Below are 20,448 nucleotides of genomic sequence, written 5' to 3'. Positions count from 1 at the left end.
GTGGGAGGCCTGTGGGGGAGAGGAGAGCAGAGAATCCTAGGAAAAAATTAACAATTAATAAAGAACTTATTCCGTGTCATCCACTGGGTGGTGAATTCAGAGCAGGGGTGAATTACCTTAAACTAGTCCTGTGCACCAACATCCAGTTAGAAGCATCTCATCATCAAAAAGGAATAAAGAAAAGTGCCAACACCCAAACACTGTGCTAGGAGGTTTAGGCGCTATTTCATTTACCATTCCTAATAAATTACAGATATTCTCCTCATCATAAAGACTGAAAAACTAAGGCCAGGAGAGTCTCAGTAAATTGTTCAAAGCCACAAAGAAGTAGCAGAGTCAAAATTAAAATTCAGAGTCTGAGCTTGTCTGTGCTGCCCCTGGTTCTTTAGGAAGTTGGGTTAAGTGTGCGAATCAGTACACAGAGCAACCGGTAAAGATCTGTTCAGAGCGCTGACAATAGCCAGTTTCCAAATGTTCCTCTAATTATTTAACTCCCAAGGACGAAAGAATGAGGAGAGAAAAGAGGCCCTGTGCAACAATGCCTTGACGTCTACCTACTGCATACATGAGGCAGCCCAAGCACAAGACAACTAAAGACCCCAAACAGGTGAGAGTCCTTTCCTGCAAAGCTCCCTGGACAACCTGGTTCAACTGCCCAGCTCTTCCTAAAAATGCACCAGTTTCTCAAAGGGCTCGAGCGTATGGCACCTGCGGAAGTCCCGTTTCAGGGTCCCTGCGTTCCACTCCTTACCCTGGAGTGGGGTATACCACTCCTACCATAGTCTATCCAGAGCCCCACTATGCCCCGTCCCCAGCGACCCCCAGCTAACCCGCGGGGGCCCGTTCCCCACCTTCCCGCAACCCAAACCACCGTCCCCGGGGAAACACGCAACAGGATCGCACTCGGCAGCGACCCGCGAGTCCCGGGAACCGCAGGGCCGCGGGGTAGCCTCCGGCGTGCGCTTGGCCGGCGCGCCCCTACCGAAGAGGGAGCCGACGATCAAGAGGCCTGCGCCCAGCGCCAGCGCCCCAACGCACAGCCAGCGCGGGCGGCGCCAAGCGAGAGAGGTCGAGTCGGCTTCGTGCAGGGGATTCCACATCTCGGCGCGGCCGGCGGGGCCTCCCGGGACCTGTGCCTCTGCTGTGGCCCCGCAGCAGCGAGGCAACGGAACCGACGCTTCCTCCCACCAGCGCCGCGCTTTCCAGCTACTGCGGGCTAGAAAGCGCCCCCTGCCCCGGACTCTAGTTTCTCCGCCCTAAAGTAGTTCTAGCTCACTCTGAACCAATCAGCCTCCGGAGTTCTTACAAAGTGCAAACGCTGGTAATTCAGCGTGCTGAAGCTGTACAGTTGTGACTTGTGTACTTTTCTGTATGTCGATGTACAGCAATTAAAACGTGTCTTAAAAAAATAAAGGCAGAGCATGATCTCATTTCGTATTTCTTGAAAGTATTTTGTGTGTGTGCATAGAAAAATGTCTGGGTAGCCGAAATGTTTACAGTATTTACCTCTGGAGGGTGGTATGGTGAGGGCAGGGAGAGAGGGGTGTAAAAGATTTACTTGAGCTTCTTACTTCCTATACTTCTATATGTGTTTCTTAAAATAATAAGCAAGTTTTACTTAGTAATAAAAAATAACAAAAATACTGCATTTTACTTAAATATGACAAATGTGGTTTTTCTTCAAAAGTAAGCTATTTTCTATTGAGTATTCTGCTTTTTTCTTTTTGTTTTGTAAGAACTTATATATATGCCTATAATTTTAAATTTATTTCTTTTACTCAATAATGAAGATTTCCATATCAATATGTAAATTATTTCCTATATTGTTTTTAGTAACTTTATAATATTTTCAAGAATAGATATGAATGCAATTTTTATTCTAAGCATAACAAAAATTTCTATGTGTAGCTGATTCATATAAGAACTTAATATATTGAATTAAAGCTAAAAGCTATTCTGAAAAGTTACACCACAAATTTGGTCATGAATAAACATTTAAAAAGAAAGAGTGGTCCTTAAAGAACTTGAAATATGAGAAGGCATTCTCCAGACAGATGAAGTAGACATATTCCACACACAGCAGAATAATCAGAGAACGTTAGTGATTTCAGTGTGATAAGAAGCAAGATGAGTGTGATTTGTACAGAGCAAAGTGAAAACTTATTGAGATTTGTTTGGAATATAAAAGTAAGAACGCAGCCAGAAGCTGATTGGGAATAAATATTGGCAAAGGTTGCAGTTGTTTTTGTTTTTGCTTTAAGATTTATTTATTTATTCTAGAGAGAAAGTATGTGTGAGCAGGGCTGCGGGGGTGGGGAGTTGCGGGGGGGACAGAGGGAGAGGAGAGAGAGAATCCTCAAGCTTACTCCAGCTGAGGGCAGAGCCTGACGAGGGGCTAGATCTCATGGCCCAGGAGATCATGATCTGAGCCAAAATCAAGAGTCAGACAAAACCAACTGAGCCACTCAGGCACCCCTAAAGGTCACAGTTTTGAAGGTCTATAATGGGAATTCTGAGAAAAATATATTAAGACCAAAACCGAAGGGAATTGAGTTAGCATGTGGCTGAAGAAGATCTCCTTCAAAACTCTTGACAGAATATGGAGGAAAAAATGGGGTGCCTGGGTCCTGATGTCGGGGTCCTGGGATCCAACCCAGCATCGGGCTCCCTGCTCAGCGAGGAGTCTGCTTCTCCCTCTCCCTCTACCCCTCCCTCCCGCTCGTTCTCTCTCTCTCCCTCAAATAAATAAATAAAATCTTAAAAAAAAAAAAAAAGAATATGGGTGAGAGGAAACTGAAATTCAGTTAAAATGCAATTTTATTGGAAAATGGGAGGAACACGGAATGAAGGGATACTACATTGTTTATATCAAACTAGAAACTAAAAGCTAGAATCTCTGTTTTTGTTTTATTTTGTTTTGTTTTAAATAATTGGAACTCTTGAACACTGTTGGTGGGAATGCAGAATGGTGCAGCCACTACGAAAAACAGTATGGACATACCTCAAAAATTTTAAAAAGAGCTACCAGCAATCCCAGTTCTGGGATACTCATCCAGAAGAATTGAAAGCAGGATCACGAAGAGATATTAGCACTGCCCTGTTTATTGCAGCCCTATTCAGAATAGCCAGGATGTGGAAACAACCTAAATGTCCACCAATCAATGAATGGGTTTAAAAAAAATGTGGTATATACATAGAGTGGGATATTAGTCAGCCTTGAAAAAGAAGGAAATCCTGCAATGTGCAACAACATCAATGAACCTTGAGGCCATTCTGTTAAGTGAAATAGCCAGTCACAAAAGGGAAAATACTGCATGCTTCCACTTATATATCTAAAAGACTCAAACTCGAAGAAGCAAAGAACAGGATAGTGGTTGCCAGGGAGTTGCTAATCAAGGGCTATAAAATTTCAGTTGTGCAAGATGAAAAGGATCTACATACATGATACACAACATTGTACCTGTAGATAACGTTGTGCAGTATAGATACCAATACTGTTCTACACACTTAAAAGTCTGTTTAAAGAGGGCGCCTGGGTGGCTCAGTTGGTTAAGCGACTGCTTTCGGCTCAGGTCATGATCCTGGAGTCCCTGGATCGAGTCCCGCATCGGGCTCCCTGCTCGGCAGGGAGCCTGCTTCTCCCTCTGACCCTCCCCCCTCTCATGTGCTCTATCTCTCTCATTCTCTCTGTCTCAAATAAATAAATAAAATCTTTAAAAAAAAAAAAAAAAAAGAAGTCTGTTTAAAGAGAGCCAAGATATGGAGACAATATAAATGTCCATCGAGAGATGACTGGATAAAGAAGTAGTGGTATAGATATATAATGGAATACTACTCAGCCATAAAAAGAATGAAATCTGCCATTTGCAACAACATGGATGGATCTACAGGGTATAATGCTAAGTGAAATAAGTCCGAGAATGCTCACACTCACATGAGGAATTTAAGAAAAAAAAACAAAAGAACAAAGAAAAACAGAAACAAACATTAAAAAAACCCCAGACTCCTAACTATAGAAAACAAACTGGTGGTTACCAGAGGGGAGAGGGGTAGGGAGCATGGGTGAAGTAGGTGAAGGAGATTAAGAGTATTGGGTGATGTATGGAGTTGTTGCATCAGATATTGTAGACTAGAAGTTAATATAACACTGTATGTTAATTATACTGGAATTAAAAAATAAAACAAAAACAAAAACAAAAAGCAAAATAAATAAATAAGTAATCTGTTAAAGGGGTAGATCTCATATTAAATGTTCTCACCACAATTTAAGAAACAAACTAGATGACAACGCTAAAAACTAAAGGATACTAAAAAGCCCAAATTATAACCCAAACAACAAATTAATAAAGATTTGGCTTCCAAGATGCTGAATCTTAGATTTATTTAGGGTATTCACCTAATAAAAAAAAATAAACAACAACAATAAATATTATTGAAAAGACACAAACATTCCCACATACAAATATGCCAAGTACATCTCCTCAAAGTCACGGCTTTAAAATCATACATACTTGGGCCGCCTGGGTGGCTCAGTTGTTAAGAGTCTGCCTTTGGCTCAGGTCACGATCCCAGTGTCCTAGGATCGAGCCCTGCATCGGGCTCCCTGCTCAGCAGGAAGCCTGCTTCTCCCTCTCCCACTCCCCCTGCTTCTGTTCCCTCTCTCACTGTCTCTGTCAAATAAATAAAATTTAAAAAAAATAAATAAAATCATACATACTTGATTTTAAATCTATCTCAATTACTCACATACACAATTAGAGGTAAATTGTTCGGTCTTCTCAGAATTACCAAGGCGGTAGTCAATTATTTTTCTCTGTCTACCCCAACCCCAGCTTATCTCATCTTTTGTCTCTCCCTCCTCCCACTCTGCCCTCTCTCAGGCAGCCGAATGACTGAACATTGGGGCACTGTAGAGCTATGAGAGTTATCTAGACCCATACAGGCATCTGTTCCAACCAAACAGGAAATACATGACAAAAGTGTAGGTTTCCATCAAGTTTACAGATATCTAGACTTACATAAGAAGACATTTTAAATAACATAAGAACCAAAGAAAATTAGTTCTAGTGATATAACCACCTGAATGGGGTTGCAGAGTATTATGAGAAGAAGAGTTAGGTTAAATCCAGATCCAAGCATGTAATCTACATGGATTTTGAAATCTACATGACCATTTAGTAGGCTGATGTAGGGGCTACAATAGGGCATCACAGGGACAGATATGAGTATCTCTTTTCAGTATCTCAGATAACTATGCAAATCCCAAATATCTAAGGGAGTATCCTTGAAGACTGCGATGACACCAACGTTTCCTTGGAGAAAAAGCTTATTTTTACCTCCAGAATATTTATATTTAAACAAAGAAATGTATGGGTAATTATAAAAAAATTAGGCATATTTACTATTTCAAAAATGTAATATGTGATATTTGAGAGAATTTGGACTATTCAATTAGACTTACTTCTAAATTTAACTGTATAATCAAGTAATTAAATTCATCTTTTGGGTTTTAAATTGAAATTACTTAGTATATTTATATGCAGTTTTATTGGAATATGTAAAAGAAATTAAGATTCCCCATAATTATAAATTAAATTTATTAAACTTATAAGAATTACTTTTAAGAACTCGAAAATTTTTGTTAAATGATTGAAGTACCTAAAAATTAATAGAATCCATTAAATGACTAAATGCTATTTAAAATGTTTAACAGTATTTAATCAAGTGTGTAAAATAAGACTAAAATGAAAAAATGTCTCATAGTTACTGTTAAAATTTATTAGATTTATAAATAGAATGAGATACATTTAAATTAAAAGCTGCTAAGGAAAAACAATGTTTTTAAAAATTTCTAATTTCAATCAACCAAATACTGGTTATAAAAATCAAAGGGAAACTCTGAATATTTTTTTCTATATAAAACCTGCCCTCAAGAACATCAAAAAAAAAAAAAAGTGTCATGGTGTCTAGCAAAATTAATTACTAGTTCCCCAATTAATATTTTCTCTTCTAGACTAGATGGCACTCTCAAACATACTGTCAATCCTTAGTTTCCTTGGCCAGGTCCTCCTTTGCCAGTCCTTTAAATGTGGCAGTCTCAAAGGTCTGCCTTTGGCCCTGTGTTCTCTTCTTTCTATAGTATCCCTTGAGGTGATTTCAAATTCCAAGTACCCTCTATACTCTGGCAGAAACTGGCTAGAGGTTCACCAAACATTGCCCTGTTTCCTAGGCACACAGCTAGACTACAAGTCTCCATATCCTTTAAAACTGGGTAGGCCACTTTCCTGTGTAAGGGCTACTAAAATACAGGAGAAAGTAATGTCTGGCACGGCCAAGCCTGGCCCTTAAAAACCTCCTATACAATCTTCCACATCAACCACTTGGCTGAATGCACACAATTTTTAGAGAGGAATCAAGGCCCTAGGGGATGGTATAGCCTCAAGATGGAAAGAACATCCATTCCTAAATCATTTCTTGGAGGAGTGACCAGTAATCAAGAATGTCTAATTGGGCTTCAAAGAAGTGAAAAATTAACTTCTATTTTTTTTAATCCAGTGGATTTCATTGTTATAATAGCTGGTATCACTAAATATTACTGATCTTGATGGAATCCTCCATTTTTTTTCATGTTTATTGCCAGCCTAGGCTTCACACCCCTGAGATCCAGAATTAAATATCTAATTGCTGAATTGAGATCTCTACCTAGAAGTCTATTAGGCCACTCAAAGTTCACATGATCAAATGGAAGTTGGTCTACTACCCAGCTGTATTAGTCGAGGTTCAAAAGAAAAGCAGAACCAATAGGATACACATGACTATATATAAGAGAAGATTTATTATAGGAATTGGCTCAGAAACTTATGGAGGCTGAGAAAGTCCCTTAATCTGCTGTCTGCAAGCTAGAGACCCAGGAAAGCCAGTGGTATGATTCAGTCCAAGTCCAAAGTCCTGAGAAGGGGTGTTGAGTGAGAAGGGACAGCTCTGGGTTAAGTCCCTAAGTCTGAAGGCCCAAGAATCAGTTGCTCTGAAGTCAGAGGGGCAGGAAATGATGTAGTCCCTGTTCAAGAAGAAAGAAAAGGAATTTACCTTTTTCAAATCTTTTTGTTCTCTTAGGACCCCAATCACATTGGTGACGGAAGATCGTTTTTTACTCAGTCTACTGAATAAATGCTAATCTCTTCCAGAGACACCCTCACAGACACACTCAGAAATAATGTTTACCAGCTATCTGAGTGTCCCTTAGCACAGTCATGTTGACATAAAATTAATGATAATAGCATGTCCCAACACCACTCCCCCCTCCTGCTAGACTTCCATGTCTGCCCTGAGTAAAAGACACCATTCTCCATTGTTGTTCAGGATGAAATCTTAAGTCATTCTTTATCTATTCACTTATGAAATATTTGTTTAGTGTCTCCTATGCGCTAGGAACTCTGCCAGGTGCAGCAGACACAGTCATAAAAAAGTAGACATGGTTCCTGTTATCTCTTCTACTCCTACCGAACTACCGACCACCCGTGTCTCCTAAAAAATAAATAACATCATCTCAATCTTCTGTTTAAAAATCTTCACCTTTATTTTTTCCCTTACAAAATAAAGTTTAAATTCTTCATCGAGATCTGAACATTTTTCCAAATCCTTACTCAAATCCATTCTTGTAGTGGACATCAACTTTGAAAACCTCATGCCCCTGGGCACATTTAATTAAATGAAGAATACACACTTGATTCAGCTTTGAGGAAAGTCTTTTTTTGCTAAGGTGTTGAATTGTAGTTTGAAGTGGCTGGAAGTGTTACATAGGTGGCCAATAAGCTTCTGCCTACCACACGAATACAATACAGAGAAAGCGGGATTAAATACAAAGTGGAAGGAAGCAAGTGTCCAGAGAGGAGCAGAGATAGTATCAGAAATGCAGTCAGGGGCAGAGCAAGATGGCGGAGGTATAGGAGACCTGGATTTTATCTGGTCCCAGGAATTCAGCTGGATAGGGATCAAACCATTCTTAACACCTACAAACTCAACAGGAGATCGAAGAAAAGAATAGCAACAACTCTCGGAACAGAAAAGCGACCACCTTCTGTAAGGTATGATGTGCGGATAAGTGAACCCGAGGCGATATTCAGGAGGATAGACGGTGGGGGAGGGGGACTCTGTCGGCCGCTTCTGGCAAGTGATAGAGCCGAGGAGCACAAAATCGGAACTTTTAGAAGTCAGCTCCTCTGAGGGACGTAGCTCCAGTGGCTAAGCGGGGGGTGAAACCCTCGTGGGACAGTGTGGTCTCAGGACCCTCAGGGTCACAGAAAGACCAGGGGTGCCTGACTGCAGCAGAGCTCCCAGGAATCGGAATGGGAAAGCCGGCTGCAGAGACAGGAATGGGCACTCAGCTCGGGGATGCCATAAACTGTGATCTGCGGCACAGTTGGGCCACTGCTCTTTCAGCAGGGACCCAACAAGCAGCAGATGCGGGGAGACTCACCTTCCTCCCCTGGGAGAAGAGGCATGGGAGTGCACTGCAGGGATCTGCTGGGTTTGGAGACTCCACACGGGGTCGGGTGCCAGAGATAGAAACGCTCAGTCACAGGCCGGGTGAGCACGGAGTGCGGCTGGAGACCAGGGAGACAGGAGTGACTGACTGCTTTTCTCTGGGGGCTCACTGAGGAGCGGGGCCCCGAGTTCTCCGCTCCTCCGGGGCATAGATTGGGAGGCCGCCATTTTCACTTTTGTCCTCCAAAGCTGTATGGAAAGCTTGCAGGGAACAAAAGCTCCCGAGAGCAAACCCAAGCAGATTACTTAGTTCGGACTGGGCAAGGGCGGGGCAACTCCGCCTCCGGCACAGACATATGGGAACCATGGCAACAGGCCCCTCCCCCAGAAGATCAGCAAGAACAGCTGGCCAAGACCAAGTTTACCGATCAATGAGAATGACAGAACTCCAGCGCTAGGGGAATACTGCACATAGAATTCATGGCTTTTTCCCCATGATTCTTTACTTTTTCAAAGTTAATTTTTTTTAACTGTCTTTTCTTTCTTTTTTCTTTTGAATTTTTCTTTTTCCCTTTTTCAACCAACATCGTATCAATCCCTTTTTTAAAAAATATTTTTTAGTTTTCATTTTTAGAGTCATATTCTGTCCCTTCATAGTAGTTACCCTTATTTTTGGTATATATATATAAGTTGATCTCTCTTTAAAATTTTGAGATACAGTCTTCTAACAGATCAAAATATACCCTAAATCTCTAGTGTATGGCTTTGTTCTACTCTCCTGCCTGATCACATTCTCTCCCCCCTTTTTTTTTAAATCCTCTTCTTTCTTTTTTCAACCAAGTTCTTATCTGATCAATTCCTTTTATGAAATCTTTTATAATTTTCATCTTTACGGTCATATTCCATCCCTTCATCATATTAACCCATTTTTGGTACATATATAAGTTTTTCTTTCTTTAAAATTTTGGGAAGCACTTTCTTCTAACAGAACAAAATATGCCCCAAATCTAGTGTGTGGCACTGATCTATGCACCAGCCTATTCATATTTAATCATATTCTGTTTATTTTATTTTGTTTTGTTTTTGTTTGTTTTTATCTTTTTCTTTTTCTTTTTCATTTTTCTTTCTTTCCCTTTCTTTTCCCCCAGTTTCAAGACTTTTCTGATTTGTTTAGTGTTTATTTTCTGGGGACGTTGTTAACCTGTTAGCATTTTGTTCTCTCATTCATCTATTCTCCTCTGGGCAAAATGACAAGACGGAAAAAATCACCTCAACAAAAAGAACAAGGGGCAGTACCGACTGCCAGGGACCTAATCAATATGGACATTAGTATGATGTCGGAAGTAGAGTTCAGAATGATGATTTTAAAGATACTAGCTGGGCTTGAAAAAAGCATGGAAGTTATTAGAGAAACGCTTTCTGGAGAAATAAAAGATTTAAAATCTAACCAAGTTGAAATCAAAAAGGTTATTAATGAGATGCAATCAAAAACGGAGGCTCTAACTGCTAGGATAAATGAGGCAGAAGAGAGAATCAGTAATATAGAAGACCAAATGATGGAAAATAAAGAAGCTGAGAAAAAGAGAGATAAACAACTACTGGATCACGAGGGCAGAATTCGAGAGATAAGCGATACCGTACAACGAAACAACATTAGAATAATTGGGATCCCAGAAGAAGAAGAAAGAGGGAGAGGGGCAGAAGGTATATTGGAGCAAATTATAGCGGAGAACTTCCCTAATTTGGGGAAGGAAAAAGGCATCAAAATCCAGGAGGCACACAGAATCCCTCTCAAAATCAATAAAAATAGGTCAACACCACGACATCTAATAGTAAAACTTACAAGTCTCAGAGACAAAGAGAAAATCCTGAAAGCAGCTCGGGAAAAGAGATCCGTAAACTACAATGCTAGAAACATTAGATTGGCAACAGACCTATCCACAGAGACCTGGCAGGCCAGAAAGGACTGGCAGGATATATTCAGAGCACTAAATGTGAAAAATATGCAGCCAAGAATACTATATCCAGGTAGGCTGTCACTGAAAATAGAAGGAGAGATAAAAAGCTTCCAGGACAAACAAAAACTAAAGGAATTTGCAAACGCAAAACCAGCCCTACAAGAAATCTTGAAAGGGGTCCTCTAAGCAAAGAGAGAGCCTAAAAGCAACATAGACCAGAAAGGAATACAGACAATATACAGTAACAGTCACCTTACAGGCAATACAATGGCACTAAATTCATATCTTCGATTAGTTACCCTGAATGCAAATGGCCTAAATGCCACCATCAAAAGACACAGGCTATTAGATTGGATAAAAAAACAAGACCCATCGATATGCTGTCTGCAAGAGACTCATTTTAGAGCCAAAGACACCCCCAGATTGAAAGTGAAGGGGTGGAAACCATTTACCATGCTAATGGACACCAAAAGAAAGCTGGGTGGCAATCCTTATATCAGACAAATTAGATTTTAAACCAAAGACTCGTAATAAGAGATGAGGAAGGACACTATATCCTACTTAAAGGGTCTGTCCGACAAGAAGATCTAACAATTGTAAATATCTATGCCCCTAACATGGGAACAGCCAATTATAGAAGCCAATTAATAACAAAAGCAAAGAAACACATCGACAACAATACAATAATAGTGGGGGACTTTAACACCCCCTTCACTGAAATGGAAAGATCATCTAAGCAAAAGATCATCAATGATATAAGGACTTTAAATGACACACTGGACCAAATGGACTTCACAGACATATTCAGAACATTCCAACCCAAAGCAATGGAATACACATTTTTCTCTGGTGCCCATGGAACATTCTCCAGAATTGATCACATCCTAGGTCACACATCAGGTCTCAACCAGTACCAAAAGATTGGGATCATTCCCTGCCTATTTTCAGACCACAATGCTTTGAAACTAGAACTCAATCACAAGAGGAAAGTCGGAAAGAATTCAAATACATGGAGGCTAAAGAGCATCCTACTAAAGAATGAATGGGTCAACCAGGAAATTGAAGAAGAATTTAAAAAATTTATGGGAACAAATGAAAATGAAAACACAACTGTTCAAAATCTTTCGGATACAGCAAAAGCAGTCCTAAAAGGAAAGTATATAGCAATACAAGCTTTCTCAAGAAACCTGAAAGGTCTCAGATACACAACCTAACCCTACACCTAAAGGAGCTGGAGAAAGAACAGCAAATAAAGCCTAAACCCAGCAGGAGAAGAGAAATAATAAAGAGCAGAGCAGAAATCAATGAAATAGAAACCAAAAGAACAGTAGAACAGATCAATGAAACTAGGAGCTGGTTCTTTGAAAGAATTAACAAGATTGATAAACCCCTGGCCAGACTTATCAAAAAGACAAGAGAAAGGACCCAAATCAACAAAATCATGAACGAAAGAGGGGAAATCACAACCAACACCAAAGAAATACAAACAATTATAAGAACATATTATGAGCAACTCTGTGCCAGCAAGTTAGATAACCTGGAAGAAATGGATGCATTACTAGAGATGTATCAACTACCAAAATGAACCAGAAAGAAATAGAAAACCTGAACAGACCTATAATCACTAAGGAAATTGAAGCAGTCATCAATAATCTCCCAAAAAACAAAAGCCCAGGGCCAGAAGGCTTCCCAGGGAAATTCTACCAAACATTTAAAGAAGAATTCATACCTATTCTGAAACCATTCTAAAAAATAGAAACGGAAGGAAAACTTCCAAACTCATTTTATGAGGCCAGCATTACCTTGATCCCCAAACCAGACAAAGACCACATCAGAAAGGAGAATTACAGACCAATATCCCTGATGAACATGGATGCAAAAATTCTCACCAAAATGCTAGCCAATAGGATCCAACAGTACATTAAAAAGATTATTCACCATGACCAAGTGGGATTTATCCCTGAGCTGCAAGGTTGGTTCAACATCTGCAAATCAAAAAATGTGATACCATACATTAATAAAAGAAAGAACAAGAAACATATGATCCTCTCAATAGATGCAGAAAAAGCATGTGACAAAGTACAGCATCCTTTCTTGATCAAAACTCTTCAGAGTATAGGCATAGAGGGTACATACCTCAATATCATAAAAGCCATCTATGAAAAACCCACAGTGAATATCATTCTCAATGGGGAAAAACTGAGAGCTTTCCCCCTAAGCTCAGGAACATGGCAGGGATGTCCACTATCACCACTGCTATTCAACATAGTATTGGAAGTCCTAGCCACAGCAATCAGACAACAAAAAGAAATCAAAGGCATCCAAATGGGCAAAGAAGAAGTCAAACTCTCACTCTTTGCAGATGATATGATACTTTATGTGGAAAACCCAAAAGACTCCACCCCAACACTGCTAGAACTCATACAGGAATTCAAAAAAGTGGCAGGATATAAAATCAATGCACAGAAACTGGTGACATTCCTATATACCAACACAAGACAGAAGAAAGAGAAATTAAGGAGTCGATCCCATTTACAATAGCACCCAAAACCATAAGAAACCTAGGAAAAAATCTAACCAAAGAGACAAAGAATCTGTACTCAGAAAACTATAAAATACTCATGAAAGAAATTGAGGAAGACACAAAGAAATGGAAAAATGTTCCATGCTCATGGATTGGAAGAACAAATATTGTGAAGATGTCAATGCTACCTAGAGCAATCTCCACATTCAATGCAATCCCCATCAAAATACCATCCACTTTTTTCAAAGAAATGGAACAAATAATCCTAAAATTTGTATGGAACCAGAAAAGACCCCGAATAGCTAGAGGAATATTGAAAAAGAAAAGCAAAGATGGCGGCATCACAATTCCGGACTTCCAGCTCTATTACAAAGCTGTCATCATCAAGACAGTATGGTACTGGCACGAAAACAGACACATAGATCAATGGAACAGAATAGAGAGTCCAAAATTGGACCCTCAACTCTATGGTCAACTCATCTTCGACAAAGCAGGAAAGAATGTCCAATGGCAAAAAGACAATCTCTTCAACAAATGGTGTTGGGAAAATTGGATAGCCACATGCAGAAGAATGAAACTGGACCATTTCCTTACACCACACACAAAAATAGACTCAAAATGGTTGAAAGACCTCAATGTGAGACAGGAGTCCATCAAAATCCTAAAGGAGAACACAGGCAGCAACCTCTTTGACCTCAGGCACAGCAACTTCTTCCCAGAAACATTGCCAAAGGCAAGGGAAGCAAGGGCAAAAATGAACTATTGGGACTTCATTGAGAGAAAAAGCTTTTGCACAGCAAAAAAAAAACAGTCAACAGAACCAAAAGACAAGCGACAGAATGGGAGAAGATATTTGCAAATGACATATCAGATAAAGGGCTATTGTCCAAAATCTATAAAGAACTTATCAAACTCAACACCCAAAGAACAAATGATCCAATCAAGAAATGGGCAGAAGACATGAAAAGACATTTTTCCAAAGAAGACATCCAAATGGCCAACAGACACATGAAAAAGTGCTCAACATCCCTCGGCATCAGGGAAATCCAAATCAAAACCTCAATGAGATACCACCTCACACCAGTCAGAATGGCTAAAATTAACAAGTCAGGAAACGACAGATGTTGGCAGGGATGCGGAGAAAGGGGAACCCTCTACACTGTTGGTGGGAATGCAAGCTGGTGCAGCCCCTCTTGAAAACAGTATGGAGTTTCTTCAAAAAGTTGAAAATGGAGCTACCCTATGACCCAGCAATTACACTACTGGGTTTTTACCCCAAAGATACAAATGTAGGGATCCGAGGGGGTACATGCACCCCGATGTTTATAGCAGCAATGTCCACAATAGCCAAACTTTCAAAGAGCCAAGATGTCCATCAACAGATGAATGGATAAAGAAGAAGTGGTATATACCACTGTGGTATGTGTGTATATATATATATATATATATATACACACACACACACACAATGGAATATTATGCATCCATCAAAAAGAATGAAATCTTGCCATTTGCAATGACGTGGATAGAACTGGAGAGTGTTATGCTGAGCCAAATAAGTCAATCAGAGAAAGACATTCCTCACTGATATGAGGAATTCTTAATCTCAGGAAACAAACTGAGGGTTGCTGGAGTGGTGGGGGGTGGGAGGGATGGGGCGGCTGGGTGATAGACAATGGGGAGGGTATGTGCTATGGTGAGCGCTGTGATGTGTGCAAGACTGTTGAATCACAGACCTGTACCTCTGAAGCAAATAATACATTATATGTTTAAAAAAAAGAAGAAGAAGAAGAAGGAGAAGAAAAGAAGAAGAGGAGGAGGAGGAGGAAGGGGAGGAGAAGGAGAAGATAGCAGGAGGGGAAGAATGAAGGGGGGGAAATCGGAAGGGGAGATGAACCATGAGAGACTATGGACTCTGAAAAACAAACTGATAGTTGTAGTCGGGAGGGGGGTGGGAGGATGGGATAGCCTGGTGATGGGTATTAAAGAGGGCTTGTTCTGCATGGAGCACTGGGTGTTATATACAAACAATGAATCATGGAACACTACATCAAAAACTAATGATGTAATGTATGGTGATTAATATCACATAATAAAAAAAAAGAGGCTCAGCAGGGACCTTTGTCTAGTTGCTCATTTGCTCCTGGGGGTCACTGGGGGGGCGAGGATAGGTCTCCTTTGATTCCCTCTTATGACACCACAATATTAAAAGATAAACTGGGGCAGATTAAAATTTTGTGAGTTTGCTTAAGAAAAATCAATTCAAATCAGGCAGCATCAAACTGGAAGTGCTTAGGAATGTTCCACTGGCAGGAGCATGGTGAGAGGCTTTTTACAAAGAAAATGCAGAAGAAAAGTTAGGAAATTACTGATTGACTATAGCTTGAAGACCTGTTGCCTGATTGTGATTGGTTGTCCTTAGCATTTTTTTAAAAGAGTTTATTTATTCATTTGAGAGAGAGAGAGCGTGCATGTGCATGAGTGGAGGGGAGGAACAGAGGGAGAAGCAGACTCCCAACTGAGCAGGGAGCCCTCCATGGGGCATTCAGGACACACGGGACTTGATCCCAAGGCTCGATGCCAGGACCCTAAGATCATGATCTGAGCAGAAGGCAGATGCTTAACAGACTGAGCCACCCAGTGCCCCTGTCCTTAGGATATTGATTTCCTAACCTTGAGGCTTGGATTTGGGTTTGCTTACAAAGGCTGCCATGACATTAGAACCACATCAGTCTAATGGCCTCCTGGTTTGATTAACTTAACACTGCTCATTTATCAGTTTGGGATTTTGGATTCCTCCATGTCCAGTGGGTATAAAGAAAGGGGCTCTTGCCAAAGATATGCTCTAGTGCAAGTCATTTATTTAAGTTTATAAAGACTTTTTGTTGTTGGAGTAGGAGTTTCTTAACCAACCATTTGAGGGCTTAGAGAAGGTTGTGAGCTATTTCACACTTTTTATATAGGGATCCTCGATGCCCTCTTACCCTAGAATATTGTGTTATTATCTTCAGAAATGTCTATTTTATGATTGTTTACTTTTCTAATAAGTACTCTAACTTGGCTAAGAAACTTCCATTGAGGGCGCCTGGGTGGCTCAGTTGGTTAAGCGACTGCCTTCGGCTCAGGTCATGATCCTGGAGTCCCGGGATCAAGTCCCGCATCGGGCTCCCTGCTCGGCGGGGAGCCTGCTTCTCCCTCTGACCCTCCCCCCTCTCATGTGCTCTCTCTCTCAGTCTCTCTCTCTCAAATAAATAAATAAAATCTTAAAAAAAAAAAAAAGAAACTTCCATTGAGTTTCCACATTTTCTTCTGCCAAGAGCTGAACTTAAATGTTTTTTTTTGAGCTACTGGCCAGTAATATGCAAATAAGTTCTTTGTGTGGTAGGCCAGCTAGGCCAGCCTTGTGGGAAAGACCTCTTTACCCTTCAGAAGTGGCAGGAAAATATGCTGTTCCTCAAGATCTGCTTCTCCATCTGTGATTCTGACATGATCATACGATGATGTACACTGATGTACGCTTGACCATTCATTTCATTGTTACTTGCCCTTTCTGGTGAGGAGTTTGATCTGTTCTTCTGTTCCAGCTCCTCCCCCCATAGTAGTTAAGTCAAAGGAGAGCAGAGAATTATTGAAGAAGGGTGACCGAGACCTGAGAGTTAGGGTTTCAAGGTGATATTTTCCAGAAAGACTGAAGAATTACGTCAACCAGTCAAAACACATTTGGACTAGAATTTCTTTCTATATGTCTTTTTGTTCTAGTTTTTAAAAATTTTCTCCTTTATACAAATTAGATAGAAGAACTCCAGCTCTATCCTAGCTGAATGGACAGGACAAGGAATGTTTCCAGATCTCAGACCTAACTACACAGAGGAACATCTTATTCCTAAGGAGGCAGCCTAGTTGGGGAGGATCCTCTTTGGATAGTTCAATAAGAAGAAAGTTGATATGAAGTGGAACCTGGGAGTTGCCCTGCAAAATAAACTTTTACCCTCAGACAAGGACAAAGAGAGAGTTGTAATGTGGTTTCAGATTCCAGAAGAAAAGGCATTCTTGCCCTGGATTGCCAAGATATCCTTTTGTAGTTTAGCTTCTGTTTAGAATGCTTATTCTCACCTCTCGTACCTACTCTCCTTCCTGTTTCTTGGGAAAGCTGCCTAATTCCATCTGTGTTTCTACCTGGATATTTGGAATTTATTTTCTTCTCATGAGCATATATTATTCATATATTATTCCAGTGGATTTTGCTGTTTAATGGAAAGAACTCTAAGTCAGAAATCTAGAACCATGATTTTATACATTTAAAAGATTTAACAATGTAATAACTGTTATTTCTTATTTGCTATATGTCTGAGACTGTGATAAATGTTTACATGGATAGATGGAAATAACATGACACAATTTAGTTTAGTTACAGAATAAAATATAAATAAAATATCCATGGTTTACATGCAATCATAAGTGTGCTTTGTGCTTAGGCATAAGTAAAGAGTATTTTAAACAGATGTTGCAATTTTTATAGCCAAGCCAAGTAGCTCAATAGAAGATAAGTCTGCCTTTATTATTTTATTATTATTTTTTGTCAAGGCTAAGAAGCTGGATGTCCGCACTAAAAAGACATATCCAGAGGAGCACCTGGGCCGGTCAGTCAATTAAGCATCTGGCTCTTGATCTCAGCTCAGTTCTTGATCTCAGGGTAGTCAGTTCAAGCCCCATATTGGGCTCCACACTGGGCATGGAGCCCACCTAAATAAATAAATAAATAAATAAATAAATAAATAAATAAATAAATAAATAAAGCCGTACTCACAGCCTGGGCATTGCAAGACCTGAATATTTACTATTATAGATATGAAATAGACCTGAGTTATACCCTTCATTCCGAGGCTTCAGGGCAACATATGCTATATAATAGGGTAAAATGGGAAGCAGGGAAGAGGGGAAACATAACTTTATTAGGATGTGAATCCAAGATTCTTTTTCCCCCCACCAGGGGTGAATCCAAGATTCTTAAAAGGGCAAAGTAACTTTCTCATTTTTAAGTTTCTTTTTTATTTCCCTTTGGGGAATTAATAAACATTCCTTTCCCCTTCCCATTTTCACTACTGATTTTTATAAAGATGGAAATGCCCCTTTTTGGACTTTGTCATCCCAGATAAATTTTATTATTTGAAATGCCCCTTTTGGGACTTTGTCATCCCAGATAAATTCTATTATTCAGTTAAAATTCTGCACACAGAAGGGTCACCTGGGTGGCTCAGTCAGTTGAGCATTCAGCTCTTGGTTTCAGCTCAGGTCGTGATCTCAGGGTCATGAGATTGAGCCCTGCATTGAGTCTTGCTTCAGCCTCGGTGCTCTGCATCGGTACCCAGCCAGGAGTCTGCTTGAAGATTCTCTCCCTCTGCCCCTCTCTCTACTCATGCTCGTGCTCTCTCTCTCTCAAATAAATAAATAAATCTTAAAAAAAAACTGCACACAGAAAATAATTTGGATTAGTAAGCAAGTGGCATAGATGTTTGTGCTACCTCAATAGGTATTATGCTATTTCAATAGGTAGAATATCTTTATTATTATTATTATCATCATTATTACTATAGCTTACTATGGGTTTGTACATTCTGGGTAGTGGATTTTGTCAGCAAGAGTAAGGTGAAGTTATCACAGTCCAAAATATGGAGGAGTTCTATAAGTCAGGACTTCACAACACAAAGATTTTTGAAAAGACTAATTAAGAATTCCTTTCTTCTAAATAAAAGAATGAAAGCCATGTACTTTTTTATACCATTAATTTAACTTTCATTATGGGCTATATATTACCAATGATAAATGAGATGGGGTTCTATCAGAGCCAGGCACTGCATAGCTCCCTTTGGGGCACATATGGTGCTCAGTGTGGAATGTTTACCCTGGGGCACTGGTCAGGTATAAATATTTAATTCCAGTTTAGTAATCCCTTAACTATGAGAATCATCTTTATTCTAGTTTGGTTGAATTCTTTGTTGCTTGACCTAAATTTTGCCAATTCCTTTCCAAATGTCTTCACGTTCTGTTCTTGTACCATATCCTTCTGAATTTGGATATTTCTTGGTACTGAAATTAACCATATACATATGTACAGCCATAATTTTCAGCATTCACCATGCAGTGTACCTTTATTTTTCTTCTCTGTCTCTGTTTCTCCCAGTGTGTATTGATCTGCCTGCACCATTAAAAATGTAGTTCTCTTCACAGGAAGAGTCTATTCATGGAGATCCCAAAGGAAAAACTTCCTCTTATTGGACAGAAATGTGGATGGCTTAGCACTTCATACATAACAACATTTATTATCTTCCTTTGATTGAAACAGTTTAGAATTATTATTGGTTAACCATTTTATGTGCCATAACATGTTAGGGAAGCATGGTAATTTAACATATCTTTCCTATATCCTTCTTTATTTTTTATTCTGTTGTACTTTGTAAATCTTTTGTAAGCCATCTAAGATCTTTCTGTGAACTAAGTCTAGAAATGAGTTATTTCTCTGCTCCAGCCAAATTTATATGTGCCTGTTATTTGTTAAATATTTCCCCCAAAATTGACATGTTGAAGTCCTAACCCCCAATACTTCAGAATATGATCTTATTTGGAGACTGGACCTTTACAGAGGAAATCAAGTTAAAATGAGGCCATCAGAGTAGGCCCTAATGCAATATGCAACATGACCAGTGTCCTTATGCAAAAGGAAAATTTGTATATAAACATTCACAGAGGGAGAAGGCCTTGTGGAAACACGGCAGGGATTCACGTGATGCTTCTATGTGCCAAGCAACACCAATGATTGCCAACAAATAGTGTAAGTTAGAGTAGGGGCAGGAAACAGATCTTTTTCCTACTGCCCTTGGATGGAACCAACCCTACCAACACCTTGATCTTGGACTTCTAGCCTTCAAAACTGTGAGATAATAAATTCCTCTTGTTTAAGTGACTCAGTTGTGGTATTTGGTGGTCGCGGCCCTGGGGAATGAAAGCAGTGCCTCTATACAACAATTATCTTATTAACTGCAGATTTTTTTCCTTTGGTATTTTTTTCCACACTGGATATGCATTCATCAGGGGAAGCAACCTTGCCTGTCACATGCTTTACTCTGTGATAGTTTTGTAAGAGATACAAAATGTAAGACACGATTCCTGCCTTAAGATCCAAAATTTATTTATCAAATATTTATTGAGTGCTTGACATAATTATGTAACTAGCACTCAGTCAGCTCAAGGATCATACAGTGGTGAACACTAGAAATGAAGATCTTTACTTTCATGGGGCAAATAGTCTGGAAGACAGTGGTGGCGTGGAGCATTAAGAATATACACAAAGGCAGTGCCTGGCTTGCTCAGTCAGGTGAGGGTGAGCATCTGACTCTTGATTTTGGCTCAAGTCATGATCTCAGGGTCCTGGGATCGAGCCCTACATTGAGCCCTGCATCAGGCTCCACACTCAGTGGAGAGTCT

General features: G+C 39.9%; 1 protein-coding gene across 1 annotated transcript in view; it reads right to left on the bottom strand.

The window, feature by feature from the left end:
* FOLH1 (folate hydrolase 1) overlaps positions 1 to 1,196 on the bottom strand; it is a 68,990-nt gene extending 67,794 nt beyond the window's left edge. Inside the window, exon 1 of the mRNA XM_045892829.2 lies at positions 983 to 1,196. Within this exon, the coding sequence (XP_045748785.1) occupies positions 983 to 1,100 (118 nt within the window). The 5' untranslated portion in view covers positions 1,101 to 1,196. The remainder of the gene's footprint in view (positions 1 to 982) is intronic.
* Between the last annotated feature and the right edge of the window lie 19,252 nt (positions 1,197 to 20,448).

This window comes from Mirounga angustirostris, unplaced genomic scaffold (assembly GCF_029215605.1).
Source record: "Mirounga angustirostris isolate CCGP_5_RB_7025 unplaced genomic scaffold, mMirAng1.0.hap1 SCAF_13, whole genome shotgun sequence".
Classification (NCBI taxonomy): domain Eukaryota; kingdom Metazoa; phylum Chordata; class Mammalia; order Carnivora; family Phocidae; genus Mirounga; species Mirounga angustirostris.
The sequence above is the reverse complement of the archived record's forward strand: the minus strand, read 5'-3'. Positions and strand labels throughout refer to the sequence as shown.